Source organism: Lipotes vexillifer, unplaced genomic scaffold (genome assembly GCF_000442215.2).
Source record: "Lipotes vexillifer unplaced genomic scaffold, Lipotes_vexillifer_v1.1 scaffold364, whole genome shotgun sequence".
In the NCBI taxonomy this organism is placed as follows: domain Eukaryota; kingdom Metazoa; phylum Chordata; class Mammalia; order Artiodactyla; family Lipotidae; genus Lipotes; species Lipotes vexillifer.
Genome location: NW_006793912.1, coordinates 502,349 through 523,393, shown reverse-complemented (window position 1 = coordinate 523,393; position 21,045 = coordinate 502,349). Strand labels below are relative to the sequence as shown.

The following is a 21,045-nucleotide window of genomic DNA, read 5'->3' as shown; positions in this document are numbered from 1 at the left end:
TCTGGAGTTCCTTTAGGCAGCGCTCTTAAAACCCCTCTCCTCGCGCACCAGGAAACACAGAGGCAAGAAAAAGTCTCTTGCCTCCTCAGCAGGTGCAGCCTTTTCCCCGGACTCCCTCCCGGCTAGCCGTGGCGCACTAACCCCTTCGGGCTATGTTCAAGCCGCCAACCCCAGTCCTCTCCCTGAGCTCCGACTGAAACCGAGCCTCCGCTCGCAGCCCCTCCCGCCTCGGCGGGCGAGCACACAAGCCTCGGGCTGGTGAGTGCCGGTCGGCCCCGATCCTCTGTGCGGGAATCTCTCCGCTTTGCCCTCCGCACCCCTGTGGCTGTGCTTTCCTCCGCGGCTCCGAAGCTCCCCGCTCCGCCTCCCGCAATCTCCGCCCGCGAAGGGGCTTCCTAGTGTGTGGAGACCTTTCCTCCTTCACAGCTCCCTCCCACTGGTGCAGGTGCCGTCCCTATTCTATTGTCTCTGTTTTTAATTAATTTTTTCTTTTGCCCTACCCAGATACGTGGGGAGTTTCTTGCCTTTTGGGAGGTCTGAGGTCTTCTGCCAGCGTTCAGTAGGTGTTCTGTAGGAGTTGTTCCACATGTAGATGTATTTCTGGTGTATTTGTGGGGAGGAAGGTGATCTCCACGTCTTACTCCTCCGCCATCTTTCCACCGCCCCCCCCCATTCTTTTTTTTATGGCTGAGTAATATTGCATTGTGTTTGTGTGTGTGTACATATATATATACATATACACCACATCTTCTTTATCCTTTCTTTTGTTGATGGACATTTAGGTTTTTGTCATGTCTGGCTATTGTAAATGGTGCTGCTATGAACATAGGGGTGCATGTGTCTTTCTGAATTATAGTTTTGTCCAGATATATGCCCAGGAGTGGGATTGAAGTGGTTAGTCTATTACTGTCATCTCTGACCAGGCTGTAACTTTCACAAGGTCAGAGACAGGTCGGTCGGTTTCCCATCAGCTAACACAGTACTTGACACAAACTATGTTCTCGATAAATACTTACGGAGCCAGTGAACTGTGGTAAACTTTGATGGGTCACTTAATCTTTATGAGATACCATTTTCCTCATCTGTTTAAAACCTACATATTCAAAGTTTTTCTCTAAGGTTCTTCAAAGATTTATGGGTTAACTCTTCAAAATTCTTAAATTATACGTTATTCACACCTATGATTAGAAAGTCAAACTATGTTGAAGATTTAAATTGAAAGTGTATATAATCCCCCAGTAGGGGTAACAAATAGTAAACTTGCCTTGTCTTTACAAATAAAATTGAACACACTACACTTAGCCAGAGTTGAACCAGCCCATAACAGGGTGGGATTATTTGCCTCCTTTCCAGCCCCCATGAAGTGGTTTTCCTATTTTAGTTTCAAAATGTTTAGTGCCTTAGTGACTGGATAAAACTTTCACGGAGGAATCTATGCTGAGAACAGGTGTGGCCAAGGCCTTCAGCTAAATTCCCATTATAGCCTGCTCCATGCTTATTTATAGGCATTCCATGGAGATTTTACTGTCCTTGGTGAGCCTTTGAAAGTCTTCTTTCTAGGATTTAAGGATCCCTTCCAGCTATTGCTTAATAAAGCAGTAAGGCAGATTGGAAAACCCAAGGCTATGTAATTTCAGGAATGTTTTAATAAACTTGGATGTTTAGAAAGTATATGAATGTTCACCCGAAGATTTGCAGCTTAAAAAGAACCTTTGTGTGGAGTGTTTGTCTTGGGTGGTTTTAGATGGCTGAGGGAAATCACTGAAGGAGTGGGATGTAGCTAAGTGGAACTTCTTGAGTTTGAATGGACCTTAGTACAACCAATTCTACTGGCGGAAAGACAGAATTGTATAGATATGGGTATGTTAATCCCCACAGATTAAAAAAAAATTCTCCAGGAAAAATGAATATTCACATATATGTCCATTAATTTGATGAGGGAAATCTACTTTGGTACCTCTTCCAGTTCTTTATCCGGAAGAGAATGTGAGAGAGACAGCACATGCCTGCCACAGTGACAAGGAGTGTGTGTGTGTGTGTGTGTGTGTGTGTGTGTGTGTGTTTTGGGGTGGGGGGGTGCTTAAGGGTGCTCAGGAATAGTTAAGTTCATATGACTATGTTTGAAAAGTCAGTATACTAAAGCTTTGGGCTTTTATCTGTAAAATGTGGCAATTTAACTCTAAGCACCAACATGCGCCACATTAAATGAGGTCGGTGGGGAAAGTGATCGTGTTCATGGGCCATGGGTTATAGTGGGTTCACGCAGTCACCTTGAGTGTGGTGTGTCGAGGTAGGGGAGCTGGGGCACCAGCAGGGATGGGTCCATCCTGCCGCAGGGACTGAGCTTGTGAAGTGGCTCAGGGCCAGGCATCAGGGGATGGGGGCTCTGGGTGCTGCTGGCAGGGAGCAGCTGTTTACTGACAGCCAGTTACTTAAGAAGACAACTGGGGCCAGATGGAATCCCTGGGCTCTAAAACCTAATGGAACTTAAGGAGGTTTAAATGAGCCTGAGTTGGAATTCACAAAGAATGTAACTGTGAGTTTAATATTAACCAGTGTAATACAGGTTACTAGAGTATGTGTTTCTCAATACCATGCAAGTGTCCACATGCACATCCCACTGCTTGGGTGATTAGATTGCAGGGGCTGACTCCACATCCCTAGGAAAGGTGTTTCTTGAATACTTCAGTTACCATTCATCACCTTTTGCCCTCTAGGGAGGAGCCTAGATGAGACAGATAATATAGCAATATCCCCTCTGCAACACCATCTCCCACCTTCTCTTCCTTACATGATGATTCTAATCTACCTGAGCCTATTTCCCAGAACTATGCCTACTTGTCTATCTTAAAATAGCTTAGGAATAGCAATTTAATGAACACCTACAATGTGCCAGGCATTTTACCCACATTATCGCAAATAATTACAACCCTGCAAAATAGACATTATAGGCCCCATTTTATATACTTGGGAAACTAAGACCCAAAGTCACAGAGCTAGTAATGGGCAAAGCTGGCATTTGAACAAAATTCTGTAAGTTTCAAAGTCCATGTTCTTTCTGAAAATAATACAAACAATAATTAGAATAATATTTACTGAGTACTTAAATACCAGGCAGTAATAAACTTAGAAGGTAGTTGTTACCTACGGAACAGAAATTGAGAAAGGGGAAACCAAAGATCAGAAAATTTAAGTAGCTTGCCCAAGGATTATTTAGTAAGTAGCACACTCCAAATTTGAACCCATTTGATCTGGTTACAAAGGCTTTTACCCACTGGGCAACACCACATACTGAACTTTTATGGGAGTGGTACTCTAGGTGAGGTAAAACCAAGGTAAAGAGTTAAGAGTAAGTATGGTTAAAAGGACCTGAAGGACAAAGAAGGTTGTAGGTTAACTATAATTAAACTTCTTATTTCTTTCCTTTCTAGCTGACAACTTCCTCTGCTTCAACCAGGAAGTCTTCCAGTATGAATCCCACAGAAACCAAGGTATGGAGAATCTTCAAGGGTCAATTTGGATGTATGCCTTTCAGTTGGTTATATGGTAAAGCAAAATGAATGTGGGCTGTTGACAGATGGGTTATGTGTCCTAGGAAACTTAGACTATGGAAGTAAACGTTTTCTTCCTAATTAATGAGAGTCCTTGGAAACTCAGCTTTCCTTTCAGTATTTGCCTCAAACACCATCTATACACTTATGCGCCATTTTAGAATATCTAGAAAAGAGTAGTCAGCGAGAGTTTGTTTGGTTCTAGACTTGAGTTTTTTAAATTGTAAGATAATTTCTCTAAATACATTTCTCTGGATCTAGAAAAGAATATAAATTCTTAATTTCTTACTAAAATGGTTTTATTATCCTGGCCACTTAAAACTAAATCTAAGAATGGGAAAGGTTACACTAAGTGAACATAGAAAGAAGTGATACAGATACTGGTTATTTCAGATGCTTTCTGAAGTTTCTTTCTGAAATTTGAGTCATGTGGGGCACCATCTTATTGATAAACCTTTGTCAAGTTCTTGGGATTTATTCTGATGATAATTTCTTGGAATTTCAGAAGAAAACATACAAGCATGTCCTCCAGTGTGATTGCCACGTGGAGTAAGCCTAGTTCTGAAGAGTTGGCTGAGCTGCCTTAAACCCTCTCTCCTAATTACCATGACTCAAACTGTGGTTCTTGGGAATGTTTTGGGATGGAAGATTAAAGAGAGAGCATTCTCAAGATGCTCTCAACTAATTCTTATGAGCTAATATTCTTTAGTGCCTTTAAGAGCTACCCCAGCTCCATTATTATCAAATTTCCCTTGTTGAAAATTACCTACATACTTTTGCTTTCTATTTTCCTTGTAACTTTACTATCCCAAGTAGGATCCTATGCCATAATTTAGTACTGGCACCATAATTTAGTGCTACTGAGGGATCCTATGGCCTCATCTTGAACTTTTCTTTAAAGGACATTGCAAATACCTTGAAACACACTGTCCAACTCTAAGCTCTGATAAATGTCATTTAGCACTCATTTTAATTTTTAAATTTATTTTTAATTTAAAGTTATGTTTTTACATAGTAATTTACATTTACAATAATTTCTTAATTACTTTCAAAATATGTGTTAACTGATCCATAATTAATCTATTAGCTGTCACTACTTACATATACCAAGCTTAATCTTAAAAAATAAAAAAAAAATCTGACCTTAATCTTAAAATAATCTTAAGGCTGTAGTAGAAACATTTACCTCCCCACCAAAAAAAAATTCTCATTGAACCTAGAGTCCATGAAAATTAAAGTAAGGAGAGCCAGAAATATAGGATTTCTGTTTTATTATTTTGGTTTGCATTTGACACAATGCCTGTTTATAATCCATCCCGGCTGACTCTCAGCTTGAGGACCAATGATTATTTCAAGTGTGCCCTGTTATCCATAGTAAGTGTCAGCAAACACTTCAGCCATTGCTAAGCATGAATCATGAGAATTCCTGGCACTCCTATGGAACTGGATGAAGAGAAGAGAGAGAGAGGAAAGTAGGAGAGAGAAGGAGGGAGAGACAAAAATAAGATGCACATGATGAAGTGTCACCAGTGGCTGACTCATGACCACTTTTTGCTTCAATTCTCTTTCCTTGGTGGATTTCAATCACACTATTCTCATTAATCATCTTATCTTCATGTGCTGCTTTTTAAATTTTTTTTAAATTTTAATTTTAAGAAATTTTTATTTTATATTGGAGTGTAGTTGATTTACAACGTTGTATTAGTTTCAGGTGTACAGTAAAGTCATTCAATTTTACATATACATGTATCTACTCTTTTTCAAATTCTTTTCCCGTTTAGGTTATTACAGAATATTGAGTAGAGTTCCCTGTGCTATACAGTAGGTCCTTGTTGGTTATCTATTTTAAACATACTAGTGTGTATATTGTGAATCCCAAGTTCCCAAATTATCTCTCACCCCCACCTTCCCCCTTTAATAAGCATGTTTGTTTTCTAAGTCTGTGAGTCTGTTTCTGTTTTGTAAATAAGTTCATTTGTATCTTTTTTTTAGATTCTGCATGTAAGTGATATCATATGATATTGTCTTTCTCTGTCTGACTTAGTATGATAATCTCCAAGTCCATCCACATTGCCGCAAATGGCATTATTTCATTTTTTTAATGGTTGAGTAATATTCCATTGTATATATGTACCCTATCTTCTTTATCCATTCATCTGTCCACGGACATTTAGGTTACTTCCATGTCTTGGCTATTGTAAACAATGCTGCAATAAACACTGGGGTGCACATATCCCTTTGAACCATTGTTTTCTCTGGATATATACTTAGGAGTGGGATAGCTAGATCATCTGGTAGCTCTATTTTTAGTTTCTTTTTTATTTTATTTTATTTATTTATTTATTTATTTATTTATTTATTTATTTATTTTGTGGTACGCGGGCCCCTCTGTTGTGGCCTCTCCCGTTGCGGAGCACAGGCTCCGGACGCACAGGCTCAGCGGCCATGGCTCACGGGCCCAGCCGCTCCATGGCATGTGGGATCTTCCCGAACCAGGGCACGAACCTGTGTCCCTTGCATCAGCAGGCAGACTCTCAACCACTGCGCCACCAGGGAAGCCCCTATTTTTAGTTTCTTAAGGAAGCTCCATACTGTTCTCTATAATGGTTGTACCAATTCACATTCCCACCAACAGTGTAGGAGGGTTCTCTTTTCTCCACACCCTCTCCAGCATTTATTGTTGGTAGACTTTTTGATGATGGCCATTCTGACTGGTGTGAAGTGATATCTCATTGTAGTTTTCATTTGCATTTCTCTAATAATTAGCAAGGTTGGGCATCTTTTGATGTCCCTCTTTGCCCATCTGTATGTCTTCTCTGGAGCAATGTCTATTTAGGTCTTCTGCCCATCTTTTGATTGGGTTGTTTGTTATTTTTAATATTGAGTTGCATGAGCTGTCTGTAAATTTTGGAGATTAATCCCTTGTCAGTCACATCATTTGCGAACATTTTTTCGCATTCTGTAGGTTGCCTTTTCATTTTGTTTATGGTTTTCTTAGCTGTACAAAAGCTTTTAAGTTTAATTAGGTCCCATTTGTTTATTTTTGCTTTTACTTCCATTACTCTGGGAGACGGATCCAAAAAGGTATTGCTGTGATTTATGTCAAAGTGTGTTCTGCCTATGTTTTCCTCTGAGAGTTTTATAGTATCTGGTCTTACATTTGGGTCTTTAATCCATTCTGAGTTTTTTTTTGGGTATGGTGTTAGAGAATTTTCTAATTTCATTCTCTTACATTTAGCTGTCTAGTTTTCCCAGCACCATTTATTGAAGAGACTGTCTTTTCTCCATGATACAGTCTTGCCTCATTTGTTGTAGATTAATTGACCACAGGTGCGTGGGTTTATTTCTGGGCTTTCTATACTGTTCCATTGATCTATATTTCTGATTTTGTGCTGGTACCATACTGTTTTGATGACTGTAGCTTTGCAGTGTAGTCTGAAGTCAGGGAGTCTGATTCCTCCAGTTCTGTTTTTCTTTCTCAGAATTGCTTTGGCTATTCGGGGTCTTTTGTGTTTTCATACAAATTTAAAAACATTTTGTTCTAGTTCTGTGAAAAATGCCATTGGTAATTTGATAAGTTGCATTGAGTCTGTAGATTGCCTTGGGTAGTATAGTCATTTTGAAAATATTGCTTCTTCCAGTCCAAGAGCACGGTATATTTGTTTGTGTCATCTTTGATTTCTTTCATCAGCGTCCTATACTTTCTGGAGTACAGGTCTTTTGCATCCTTAGGTAGGTTTATTCCTAGGTATTTTATTCTTTTGGTGTGATGGTAAATGGGATTCTTTGCTTAATTTCTTTTTCTGATCTTTTGTTGTTAGTGTATAGAAATGCATACACTAGTGTATAGATTTCTCTGTATTAATCTTGTGTAATGCACTTTACCAGATTCATTGATTAGCTCTAGTAGTAGTTTCTGGTAGCATCTTTAGGATTTCCTAGGTATAGTATCATGTCATCTGCAAACAGTGACATTTTTACTTCTTCTTTTCCAGTTTGGATTCTTTTAATTTCTTTTTCTTATTGCCGTGGCTAGGACTTCCAAAACTATGTTGAATAAAAGCAGTGAGACTGGCCATCCTTATCTTGTTCCTGATCTTAGAGGAAATGCTTTCGGCTCTTCACTGTTGAGTATGTTGTTAGCTTTAGGTTTGTCATATATGGGCTTTATTATGTTGTGGTATGTTCCCTCTGTGCCCACTCTCTGGAGAGTTTTTATCATAAATGGGTGTTGAATTTTGCCAAAAGCTTTTTCTGCATCTATTGAGATGATCATATGGTTTTTATTCTTCAATTTGTTGACGTAGTGCATCACACTGATTGATTTGCAGATATTGAAAAATTCTTGCATCCCTGGGATAAACCTCACTTGATTGTGGTAGATGATCCTTTTAATGTATTGTTGGATTCAGTTTGCTAGTATTTTGTTGAGGATTTTTGCGTCTGTGTTCATCAGTGATACTGGCCTATAATTTTCTTTTTTGGTGGTTCTTTGTCTGGTTTTGGTATCACGTCGATGGTGGCCTCATAGAATGAGTTTGGGAGTGTTCCTTCCTCTGAAATTTTTTGGGAGAGTTTCAGAAGGATAGGTGTTAACTCTTCACTAAGTGTTTGATAGAACTTGCCTGTGAAGTCATCTGGTCCTGGACTTTTATTTGTTGGGAGTTTTTTAGTCACAGTTTCAATTTCAGTACTTGTGATTGGTCTGTTCATATTTTCTATTTCTTCCTGGTTCAGTCTTGGGAGGTTGTACCTCTCTAAGAATTTGTCCATTTCTTCTAGGTTTTCCATTTTATTGGCATATAGTTGCTTGTAGTAGTCTCTTATGATCCTTTGTATTTCTGTGGTGTCCATTATAACTTCTCTTCATTTCTAGTTTTACTGACTTGAGCCCTCCCCCTTTTTTTCTTGCTGAGTCTGGCTAAAGGTTTATCCATTTTGTTTATCTTTTCAAAGTACCAGCTTTCAGTTCCATCTTTTCTATGGTTTTCTTTGTCTCTATTCCATTTATTTCTGCTCTGATCTTTATAATTTCTTTCCTTCTACTGACTTTGGGTTTTGTTTGTTCTTCTTTCTCTAGTTGCTTTAGGTGTAAGGTTAGATTATTTATTTGAGATGTTTCTTCTTTCCTGAGGTAAGATCGTATCACTATAAACTTACCTCTTAGAACTGCTTTTACTGCATCCCACAGGTTTTGAATCATCATGCTTTCACTTTCATTTGTCTCTAGGTATTTTTTCATTTCCTCTTTTATTTCTTCAGTGATCCATTAGTTGTTTAGTAGCATATTGTTTATTGTTTAGCCTTCACATCTTTGTGTTTTTTACAGTTTTTTTCTTGTAGTTGATTTCTAATCTCATAGAGTTGTGGTTGGAAAAGATGGTTGATATGATTTCACTTTTCTTAAATTTACTGAGACTGGCTTTGTGGCCTAGGATATTATCAGTCCTGGAGAATGTTCTGTGGGCACTTGAGAAGAAAGTGTATTCTGTTGCTTTTGATGGAATACTCTATAAATATCCATGAAGTCCATCTGGTCTGATGTGTCATTTAAGGCCTTTGTTTCCTTATCGATTTTCTGTCTGGATGATCTGTCCATTGATGAAAGTGGGGTGTTAAAGTCCCCCATTATTATTGTGTTACTGTCAATTTCTCCTTTTATGGCTGTTAGCATTTGCTTTATATATTGGGGTGCTCCCATGTTGGGTGCATATTATATTTACAGTTGTTATATCATCTTGTGGATTGATCCCTTGATCATTATGTAGTGTCCGTCTTTGTCTCTTGTAACAGTCTTTATTTTAAAGTCTATTTTGTCTGATATGAGTATTGCCACTCCAGCCTTCTTTCAATTTCCATTTGCATGGAATACATTTTTCCATTCCCTCACTTTTAGTCTATATGTGTCCCTAGATCTGAAGTGGGTCTCTTGTAGACAGCATATATAAGGGTCTTGTTTTCTATGTCTTTTGGTTGGAGAATTTAATCCATTTACATTTAAGGTAATTATCTATATGTATATTCTTATAGTCATTTTATTAATTGTTTTGAATTTGTTTTTGTGGGTCTTTTTTCTTCCCTTCCTCTAGCTCATTATTAAACATTTCTTGTGTCTTCTCGATCTGTGCCTCCATTCTTTTTCTGAGATCTTGGATCATCTTTACTGTCATTACTCTGAATTCTGTTTCAGGTAGATTGCCTATCTCCACTTCCCTTGGTTGTTCTTCTGGGGTTTTACCTTGTTCCTTTGTCTGGGACATATTTCTCTGCCATCTCATTTTGTCTGACTTTCTCTGATTGCAGTATCTGTTTTGTAGGCTGCAGGGTTGTAGTTCTTCTTGCTTCTGCTGTCTGCACCCTGGTGGATGAGGCTGTCTAAGGGGCTCATGCAGGCTTCCTAGTGGGAGAGCCTGGTTCTTGCCCACTGATGGGTGGAACTGGGTCTTGTCCCTCTGGTGGTGGGCAGGGCTGTGTCAGGGGGTGTGTTTAGCTGTGGGCTCAGGAAGACTTTAAGTAGCCTGTGTGCTGGTGTGTGGGGCTGTGTTCCTGCCTTGTTGGTTGTTTGATCTGAGGCATCCCAGCACTGGAGCCTACAGGCTGTTGGGTAGGGCCAGGTCTTGGTGAGAAAATGGCAGCCTCCGGGAGGGCTCACACCAATGAGTACTCCCCAGAGGTACCGCCGCCAATGTCTTTGTCCCCAGAGTGAGCCAGAGCCACCCCCTGCTTCTGCAGGAGACCCTCCAATACCTAGATGGACTCTAGGTCCATCCACCTCACTACAAATAACTCAATTTCATTTCTTTTTATGGCTGAGTAATATTCCATTGTATATATGTGCCACATCTTCTTTATCCATTCATCTGTTGATGGACACTTAGGTTACTTCCATGTCCCGGCTATTGTGAATAGTGCTGCAATGAACATTTTGGTACATGACTCTTTTTGAAATATGGTTTTCTCAGGGTATATGCCCAGGAGTGAGATCGCTGGGTCATATGGTAGTTCTATTTGTAGATTTTTAAGGAACCTCCATACTGTTCTCCATAGTGGCTGTATCAATTTATGTTCCCACAAAGAGTGTAAGAGGGCTCCCTTTTCTCCACACCCTCTCCAGCATTTATTTTTTGTAGATTTTTTATGATGGCCATTCTGACCGGTGTGAGATGATATCTCATTGTAGTTTTGATGTGCATTTCTCTAATGGTTAATGACATTGAACATTCTTTCATGTGTTTGTTGGCAATCTGTATATCTTCTTTGGAGAAATGTCTGTTTAGGTCTTCTGCCCATTTTTGGATTGGGTTGTTTGCTTTTTTGATATTGAGCTGGCTGAGCTGCTTGTAAATTTTGGAGATTAATCCTTTGTCAGTTGCTTCACTTGCAAATATTTTCCCCCATTCTGAGGGTTGTCTTTTCGTCTTATTTGTGGTTTCTGTTGCTGTGCAAAAGCTTTGAAGTTTCATTAGGTCCCATTTGTTTATTTTTGTTTTTATTTCCATTTCTTTAGGAGGTGGGTCAAAAGGGATCTTGCTGTGATTTATGTCATAGTCTATTTTTTTTTAAAGGGGTGGCACAGGGGTGTGCATGATGCAACTGTTCTTTTTTTTTTTCTTTTATTTCTTTTATTTATTTACTTTTGGCTGTGGTGGTTCTTCGTTGCTGTGTGCGGGCTTTCTCTAGTTGCAGCGAGCGGGGGCTGCTCTTCATTGCGGTGCACGGGCTTCTCATTGTGGTTGGAAAAGATGCTTGATACAATTTCAATTTTCTTAAATTTACCAAGGCTTGACTTGTGACCCAAGATTATGATCTATCTTGGAGAATGTTCCATGAGCATTTGAGAAGAATGTGTATTCTGTTGTTTTTGGATGGAATGTCCTATAAATATCAATTTAGTCCATCTTGTTTAATGTATAATTTAAAGCTTGTGTTTCCTTATTTATTTTCATTTTGGATGATCTGTCCATTGGTGAAAGTGAGGTGTTAAAGTCCCCTACTATGAATGTGTTACTGTCGATTTCCCCTTTTATGGCTGCTAGTTTTTGCCTTATGTATTGAGGTGCTCCTATGTTGGGTGCATAGAAATTTACAATTGTTATATCTTCTTCTTGGATCGATCCCTTAATCATTATGTAGTGTCCTTCTTTGTCTCTTCTAATAGTCTTTATCTTAAACTCTATTTTGTCTGATACGAGAATTGCTACTCCAACTTTCTTTTGGTTTCCATTTGCATGGAATATCTTTTTCCATCCCCTTACTTTCAGTCTGTATGTGTCTCTAGGTCTGAAGTGGGTCTCTTGTAGACAGCATATATATGGGTCTTGTTTTTGTATCCATTCAGCCAATCTGTGTCTTTTGGTGGGAGCATTTAGTCCATTTACATTTAAGGTAATTATCGATATGTATGTTCCTATTCCCATTTTCTAAATTGTTTTGGGTTCGTTATTATAGGACTTTTCCTTCTCTTGTGTTTTTGTCTAGAGAAGTTCCTTTAGCATTTGTTGTAAAGCTGGTTTGGTGGTGCTGAACTCTCTCAGCTTTTGCTTGTCTGTAAAGGTTTTAATTTCTCCATCAAATCTGAATGAGATCCTTGCTGGGTAGAGTAATCTTGGTTGCAGGTTTTTCTCCTTCATCACTTTCAGTATGTCCTGCCACTCCCTTCTGGCTTGTAGAGTTTCTGCTGAGAGATCAGCTGTTAACTTTATGGGGATTCCCTTGTGTGTTATTTGTTGTTTTTCCCTTGCTGCTTTTAATATGTTTTCTTTGTATTTAATTTTTGACAGTTTGATTAATATGTGTCTTGGCATGTTTCTCCTTGGATTTATCCTGTATGGGACTCTCTGTGCTTCCTGGACTTGATTAACTATTTCCTTTCCCATATTAGGGAAGTTTTCAACTATAATCTCTTCAAATATTTTCTCAGTCCCTTTCTTTTTCTCTTCTTCTTCTGGGACCCCTATAATTTGAATGTTGGTTCATTTAATGTTTTCCCAGAGGTCTCTGAGACTGTCCTCAGTTCTTTTCATTCTTTTTTCTTTATTCTGCTCTGCAGTAGTTATTTGCACTATTTTATCTTCCAGGTCACTTCTCCGTTCTTCTGTCTCAGTTATTCTGCTATTGATCCCTTCTAGAGAATTTTTAATTTCATTTATTGGGTTGTTCATCACTGTTTGTTTCCTCTTTAGTTCTTCTAGGTCCTTGTTAAACATTTCTTGTATTTCCTCCATTCTATCTCCAAGATTTTGGATCATCTTTACTAGCATTATTCTGAATTCTTTTTCAGGTAGACTGCCTATTTCCTCTTCATTTGTTAGGTCTGGTGGGTTTTTATCTTGCTCCTTCATCTGCTGTGAGTTTCTGTGTCTTCTCATTTTGCTTAACTTAGTGTGTTTGGGGTCTCCTTCTCGCAGGCCGCAGGTTCGTAGTTCCCGTTGTTTTTGGTGTCTGTCCCCAGTGGCTAAGGTTGGTTTAGTGGGTTGTGTAGGCTTCCTGGTGGAGGGGAGTAGTGCCTGTGTTCTGGTGGATGAGGCTGGATCTTGTTTTTCTGGTGGGAAGGTCCACATCTGGTGGTGTGTTTTGGGGTGTCTGTGGCCTTATTATGATTTTAGGCAGCCTCTCTGCTAATGGGTGGGGTTGTGTTCCTGTCTTGCTAGTTGTTTGGAGTAGGTTGTCCAGCACTATAGCTTGCTGGTCGTTGAGTGGAGCTTGGTGTTGGCGTTGAGATAGCGATCTCTGGAAGATATTTGTCGTTTCGTATTACGTGGTGCTGGGAGGTCTCTTGTGGACCAGTGTCCTGAACTTCGCTCTCCCACCTCAGAGGCACAACCCTGACGCCTGGCTGGAGCACCAAGAGCCTGTCATCCACATGGCTCAGAATAAAAGGGAGAAGAAACAGAAAGAAAGAAAGAAGAAGATAAAATAAAATAAAGTAAAATAAAAGTTATTAAAATAAAAAATTAAAAAAATTTTAATAATTATTTTTAAGTAATTAAAAAAAGAAAAGAAAGAAGAGAGCAACCAAACCAAAAAACAAATATACCAATGATAACAGGTGCTGAAAACTATACTAAAAAACAAAACAAAACAAAAAATGGACAGTCAGAACCCTAGGACAAATGGTAAAAACAAAGCTATACAGACAAAATCACACACAGAAGCATACACATACACACAAAATGAGAAAAAGGGGAAAAAATGTATAGATCGTTGCTCCCAAAGTCCACCTCCTCAATTTGGGATGATTTGTTGTCTATTCGGTATTCCACAGATGCAGGGTACATCAAGTTGAATGTGGAGCTTTAATCCACTGCTCCTGAGGCTGCTAGGAGAGATTTCCCTTTTTCTTCTTTGTTCGCACAGCTCCTGGGGTTCAGCTTTGGATTTGGCCCTGGCTCTGCGTGTAGGTCGCCGGGGGGCATCTGTTCTTCGCTCAGACAGGACGGGGTTAAAGGAGCAGCTGATTCAGGGGCTCTGGCTCACTCAGGTCGGGGGGAGGGAGGGGTACAGAGTGTGGGGTGAGCCTGCAGCGGCAGAGGCCAGCATGACGTTGCACCAGCCTGAGGCGTGCAGTGTGTTCTCCGCGCCGTGTGTTCTCTGCACCGTGTGTTCTCCGGGGGAAGTTGTCCCTGGATCGTGGGACCCTGGCAGGGGCGGGCTGCACAGGCTCCCCGGAAGGGGGGTGTGGATAGTGACCCGTGCTCCCACACAGGCTTCTTGGTGGCAGCAGCAGCAGCCTTAGCGTCTCATGCCCGTCTCTGGGTCTGCGCTGAAAGCCGCGGCTCGCACCCGTCTCTGGAGCTCCTCTAAGCAGCGCTCTTAATCCCCTCTCCTTGCGCACCAGGAAACAAAGAGGCAAGAAAAAGTCTCTTGCCTCTTTGGCAGCTCCAGACCTTTTCCCAGACTCCCTCCCGGCTAGCCGTGGCGCACTAGCCCCCTTTGTTCACGCAGCCAACCCCAGTCCTCTCCCTGCGATCCGACCTCCGAAGCCCGAGCCTCAGCTCCCAGCCCCCGCCCGCCCCGGCGGGTGAGCAGAGAAGCCTCTCGGGCTGGTGAGCGCCGGTCGGCACTGATCCTCTGTGCGGGAATCTCTCCGCTTTGCCCTCCGCACCCCTGTTGCTGCGCTCTCCTCCGCGGCTCCGAAGCTCCCCGCTCCGCCTCCCGCAGTCTCCACCCGCTAAGGGGCTTCCTAGTGTGTGGAAACCTTTCCTCCTTCACAGCTCCCTCCCACTGGTGCGGGTCCCGTCCCTATCCTTTTGTCTCTGTTTTTTCTTTTTTCTTTTGCCCTACCCAGGTACATGGGGAGTTTATTGCCTTTTGTGAGGTCTGAGATCTTCTGCCAGCGTTCAGTGGGTGTTCCGTAGGAGCTGTTCCACGTGTAGATGTATTTCTGAGGTATTTGTGGGGAGGAAGGTCATCTCCATGTGTTACTCTTCCCGCCATCATGAAGCTCCTCTCCTCTTCATGTACTTCTCATGTTTGGTTCATAACATTTATATCAGCCTCCTCTTGGAGATTTTTGTGGACTTTATAAGCATATTTCTCTAAATATTTTGAGCTTTTAGAGAAAAGATGTTAATTCAAATAAAGCCTATATCAAATCCTTGTCATGTTCTACACCTTTGAAATGAAAGTCAGTCTCGCTCTGGAGGTAATATGTCTAGATTTATGTTCTCTCTCTCTCTTGTCCCTCACATTAGAATTGGTAGTCACACTGCTGTGTGTAAGATGAAAGGTCAGATCATTGTTAATCAGGTTGAGATCTCTGAGAGGCTTTGTAGAGTGGACACTGGAGCCAGACGGCTTGGCTTCTATTCCTAGTTCTATGCTGCCTGTGATGCTGGAAAATTCCTCTTGGCTTTCATTTCCTTTTTTAATTTAATTTTTATTTTATATTAGATTATAGTTGATTTACAATGTTGTGTTAGTAGTTTCAGGCATACAGCAAAGAGATTCAGTTATACATATACAGATATCCATTCCTTTTCAGATTCTTTTCTCATATAGGTGATTATAGACTATTCAGTAGAGTTCCCTGTGCTATACAGTAGGTCCTTGTTGATTATCTGTTTTATATATAGTAGCATGTATATGTTAATCCCAAACTCCTAATTTATCCCTCCCCATAGCTTTCCCCTTTGGTAACCGTAAGTTTGTTTTAGAAGTCTGTGAGTCCTTATCTGTACAATTTGGAGGAGGATGATAGTAGTACCTTTCTCACAAGACTGTGTAAGGAAACAAAGATAAGGCTATTGAACAGTGCCTGTCCCACAGCAGGTGCCCAGTAGGAGCTGGCTGGCATTGGAGAGACAATGCAGTGCAGTGCAGTGATTGAGGACACATAACCCCAGCTCCAACATGGGTGTCCTTGGGAAGTTATTTAACTTCCATGTGCCTCAATTTTCATCCATGAAGTGGGGATGATGATGGTGATAATAATAATGATACTCATTATACCTGTCTCAAAGGATTATATGAGGACTAAGAGGGTTGGACTAAGAGAGTTTCGAACAGTCCCTTTTGTACTGAGAGGCTATAATAAGCATTAGTTATTATTGTCATCAGTATTATGTTCATCAGCCTCACCACCACCCAAAATAAATTTAGGAGATGTGTCAGTGATTACTGATGAAAATGTATATTTCATTAGAAGCTGCTTGCGTCTGTGAGTATACATTCTTAATTGTATTGTAGAGTTCTTCCATGCAAAATATTGCCAAAATGCCAAATTACAAATTAGAAGCTATTAATAGACTCAAACCTTTAAAATACCAGCTGGCTTATTTTCCTTGTTAATCATTTAATAAATTGCATTTGCATAAACTCATAAAAAAAAGCAGAGTAGCATGTACAGAAACTCATTAACAAGGATCCAGTTTGAAAGGATCCACAATTTTAAATTTTAAAAACATTTCTTTGTTCATGAACTTTGTTTCCTTTCCAAAACAATAAGTGTGTTGGCATAACAAGGGTCTATTATGTGAGGAACACATGTGCCTTCATTACTGAAGCACAAGACATGATAAATTAAGAGGATATTTGGCATCAGTCTCTTCAGATAATAGAATAAAAAATAGGAGTTTGTGCTGATATCACCGAGCAGATAAAAGGGAAAAGAAATGGCAGAAGCATCAGGCCTAATTTTTAATCTCTTACTTTGAAAAGTTCATAAAATGTTTAATCAGATTTTATTCTTGTTTTCATATCTTTCCTATACGGAGAATGCATGTGTTTACTTAAGTAATTGTCTTTTTTGACACAGGTAACTTTTGGTTGGGTAGAATTGTAAAATACTCCACTAAAGATCCTAAATAACAACCAGCTCTTCAGAAGCATTCCTAGAACTTTAGATTCGATTGCTAGATTTTTATCATGCTACAAAAATCCATGCGCTATTTACAAAATTGTTGTAATATTGTGCTGACAGAATTTCAGAAAACTTTTGACAAACCTTTATCCCTGTTTATTCATGTTACTTATTTGACTATCAAATAAAATTAAATCACACTTGGGGCTGTTCTCTTATATATTAGGCCACTCCAGTCAGCAAACAGTTGGAAGGACTGCATTCTCCTAATAAGAAAAGACACAAAAAACAGGTGATGTGGTTCATTGTACTAGGGGACATTTCTGTTTACTAATGGTCACTTCAGCTGCTTAGCACTTGCTAATAATTTCAGTTCACAATCTTCTGCAACACTTTGACCCATCAGGGACTTCTGGTAGGCTTAGTTACCCATGGCTCACATTCTGGCACTAAAAATCAATTTCACTGCTTCCTGTGTTCTTGATACTGTCAGCCTCCCATTGTTTTACATCATCAGCTGAAACCTACGCTGAGTATTTCACTCATAAAGAGATAAACCATGTTAGTGGCTTTGAAGGATGAGGGTTTTTATTTTAGTTTGCTTGTGTATTAGCTACCATGTTCATAGTAACAGATCTTTGCATACCTTTAATACACACAGAAGTAAGATGCAAATTGCCATCTGAGTAGTAAGAGCAGACTATTAATTAGTGTGCTTAAGTGTTTATCTAAAGAGTTACAATTCTGGGAATTCTCTGGCTGTCCAGTGGTTGGGACTCCATGCTTCCACTGCAGGGGGCACGGATTTGATCCCTGATTGGGGAACTAAGATCCCACAAGCCACGTGGTGTGGCCAAATAAATAAATAAATAAAGAGTTACAGTTCCAAGAAAAGTATAATTTTAACTCATGAAGTTTATAAATACATAAAAATTATCTTTTTTAGCTTCCTTAGTTGAAGAAAATATATGATAAACTTTGTAAACTATGTTCATTTTTCCTTCCTTTCTTTTTCTTTCTTTTTCTGAATTTAGGCTGTAAAAACAGAACCTGAGAAGAAGTCACAATCAACTAAGGTAAATGATTTAAGTCAACTAGTGAATTATTTGGATTTTTTTTTTTTTTTTTTTTTTTGCGGTAAGTGGGCCTCTCACTGTTGTGGCCTCCCCCATTGCGGAGCACAGGCTCCTGACGCACAGGCTCAGCGGCCATGGCTCACGGGCGCAGCCGCTCCATGGCATGTGGGATCTTCCCGGACCGGGGCATGAACCCGTCACCCCTGCATCGGCAGGCGGACTCTCAACCACTGCGCCACCAGGGAAGCCCTATTTGGATTCTTTGCAACAATAGTGAATAACTAATTTCCTCTATTGGTGCTACTAAATGGTAAAAAAAAAAATTTTGTCAGCTAATTAAATTAATTTTAGATTACCCTTTTGAACATGATTATATAGAGTGTATATAAAATAATTATAACATTAAATCCATATATTGCTAAAATGAATAGTATTTTATAAGTCTACTTCAGAAGGCATTTTATTCAAATCTAGATTTTTGTTATAGCTGAAGTAATTTAAAAAAAAAAAGCAACAGGAACAAAGGACAAGGGACAAAGGGTAATGAGTATTTGATTACTTTAATGATGAGACATCGAGAATAAAGGTGTCTGTTGAACCCAACACCTAGAGAACTTAAAGATGTGAGTCTCTCCTTAGACTAGGCCCTGGGTTTATCTTGATGGTCTTATTTCCATTGGGGAAACTAGTTATCAGTTACTCAGGAGACAGCTCTGACTTTCCCTTGGGAACGGCTTCCCTTGCTTTCCTGATTCATGGCTGTCTAGACTGAAAGCCAATTCCAGTCCATATGGAGATGACCCCGGGGTGTCTGCAGGCAGGGCAAATGTTTCTCTTCAATAAAGTGCTATACTTTATTTCTTTCAAGTACACTTGAGCAGTTACTCAGACCACAAGGTTTCCTGTATGGAAGCACAAAGATGATTTGGGCTGAAATACTTTTAAGTGCAGGCAAGGGTGGGGAGTGCGGTGGGCAGAGTCATCTGGGTGAAAGATGAAGCTTATATGATTTTGTGTAAGGCCTCTTGGTGGCCCCTGGGGATGCTAATTATATAGTCCCCTATAGAGGAATAATTCAGCAGCTGGTGGAAGTTGTCTTCTATTCCATATTTAAATGTTTTTGGTTACTCAATTGGGTTTCTAGTGATATCTGTCTTCTCTACTTGTAGCACAGAAAAAACCATATAAATCATTTAACTAAAAAAATACAGTGTTCATCTCCTATGAAAGGAGATTTTTTTGAAAATCAATTTTAATTTCTAAAGTAGGATCCCCTATCAACAAACTCAGTGGTCAAAGTGATCATTTGACGTCTCTGTGGAGGGACTTAAAGTTATCAAATGATCTACATGAGTTGTGAAAAACAGCCAATAATTTAGAGATACATAGCTACTTGAAAAATCATTCTAGATGAAATACTACATTTTTCATTATTTTTCTGATAATTATCATTATCAGACTGTTGGTAGGATTATTATCAACCAGACAGCAACATCTGCTTCTCTAACTGGGCCTTTCCTAAGAGAGGCAGAATGGTCTAATTGGGATTTTTGGTTTTGAGCTTATTTGGAAATATAAAAACAATGTACTCTGATGTAATTGAGATTTTATCATTTGAAATTGACAGCCATCTGTGGTTCATGAGAAAAAAACCCAAGAAGTAAAGCCAAAGGAACACACAGAGGTAAATGATCATCATTAGGACTTGAACCTTTTTTTCTTTGTTTTTCTTTGTTGTTTGGTGAAGGATAAAATTCTGAACTCTCATCTTTCAACATTCAAGTCCTACTGAGCATGGCTGGTATTTGTTTTTCCATTAAAATGGCACCACCATGTGGCATTAGCAGGATTTGCAATTTGCTCAGGTGATTCTTGCTGAATTTGGGAGGAAGGATTTGCATTGTTTCAAATTTTGTGCTCAAAGTGAAATTTTGTCACATATCATTCTAATTTAAATTCGCACAATAAAAAACTGCATAAAACACAGTTGTTATGAATACTTTCTATTCCATAGAGAAAAGTAGCAATATTTATCATATTGTTAACATTGTGGGATGTGTGTGTGTGTGTGTGTGTGTGTGTGTGTGTGTGTGTGTGTGTGTGTTTTCAGCCAAAAAGCCTACCCAAGCACTCATCAGATACGGGAAGCAAGCATGCTTATAATGAAAAAGCAGTTTCCAAATCAAGTGAGCAGCCAACATCAGAGAAATCAACAATACCAAAGGTAAATAAAGCAGACTGATAGGAAAACACTAATGTCAACTAGGGAATTGACAGGTCCTCTATCTACATTGATGTGTGTAGGTGAATCTACAGAGCTACGCCGAATATATCTTGTATTGTAAAGATTTGATGCTCTCATTTTGCTGGTGTGGCAAATAACCTTGTGGAAGCTTGGGACTAAGTAAGGCCTGAGAAAGGCATCGGATAGGTCTGGGGGATATTCCATCGTGCCCTCTCCACCGTGTTGTGACTTTGAGGCAGCCGACTCTGGTGTCTCACAGATGGGAAGCTTGGGATTGAGGCTGCCTCCTGGACCCCTCTCCTCGTGGGCTGTGGGAACTCAGATGCCCTGCGAGATCTGCTCTTTACCTGGAAGTCTTAGAGTTTTTAGGGTCTTGTTGTAGGAGAGATCAACTTACAGAGCCAAAAGTCAGAAATATATTCCCTATTTCCAGAATACAGCTATTCAACTGCTAGAAGAATAAACATCTATGAGAACTTTTTCATTGAGAGCTCTTGGAAGATAGGAAATAGGCCTGCTTAACAATATACCTTATATCAGAGATTGCAAATTTGTGGCCCACCAATTGCAGCCACTTGTGTATTTTATTTGGCTTACAGTAATCAAAATGATCTTTAATTAGCTGCCAACAAATGAAGTCAGAACACTTCACATAAAATGCAGATTTCTAGCTTCTCTTGAAAAATTGGAATATCTGGCAACAGTAGGCTCACATGGCAACAGTTGACTAGAGGCTTTACAACCTTGTATGTGCCCACCTGGCCCACTTCACCTATGTGTGTTAACCTGCATGGGCTCTGTAAGCTCTTGAGTCCAGCTGTATGTGCCCAGCATTGCATCATATGCAGTAGAAGCTAGTGACCATTTCCCTAC

General features: G+C 39.8%; 1 protein-coding gene across 1 annotated transcript in view; it reads left to right on the top strand.

The window, feature by feature from the left end:
- Positions 1-21,045, top strand: part of CAST (calpastatin) — a 134,122-nt gene that overhangs the window by 71,553 nt on the left and 41,524 nt on the right. The window contains 5 exon segments of the mRNA XM_007466871.1: positions 3,432-3,491; positions 17,078-17,143; positions 17,886-17,927; positions 19,555-19,611; positions 20,038-20,166. Coding sequence (XP_007466933.1) covers positions 3,432-3,491; positions 17,078-17,143; positions 17,886-17,927; positions 19,555-19,611; positions 20,038-20,166 — 354 coding nt within the window.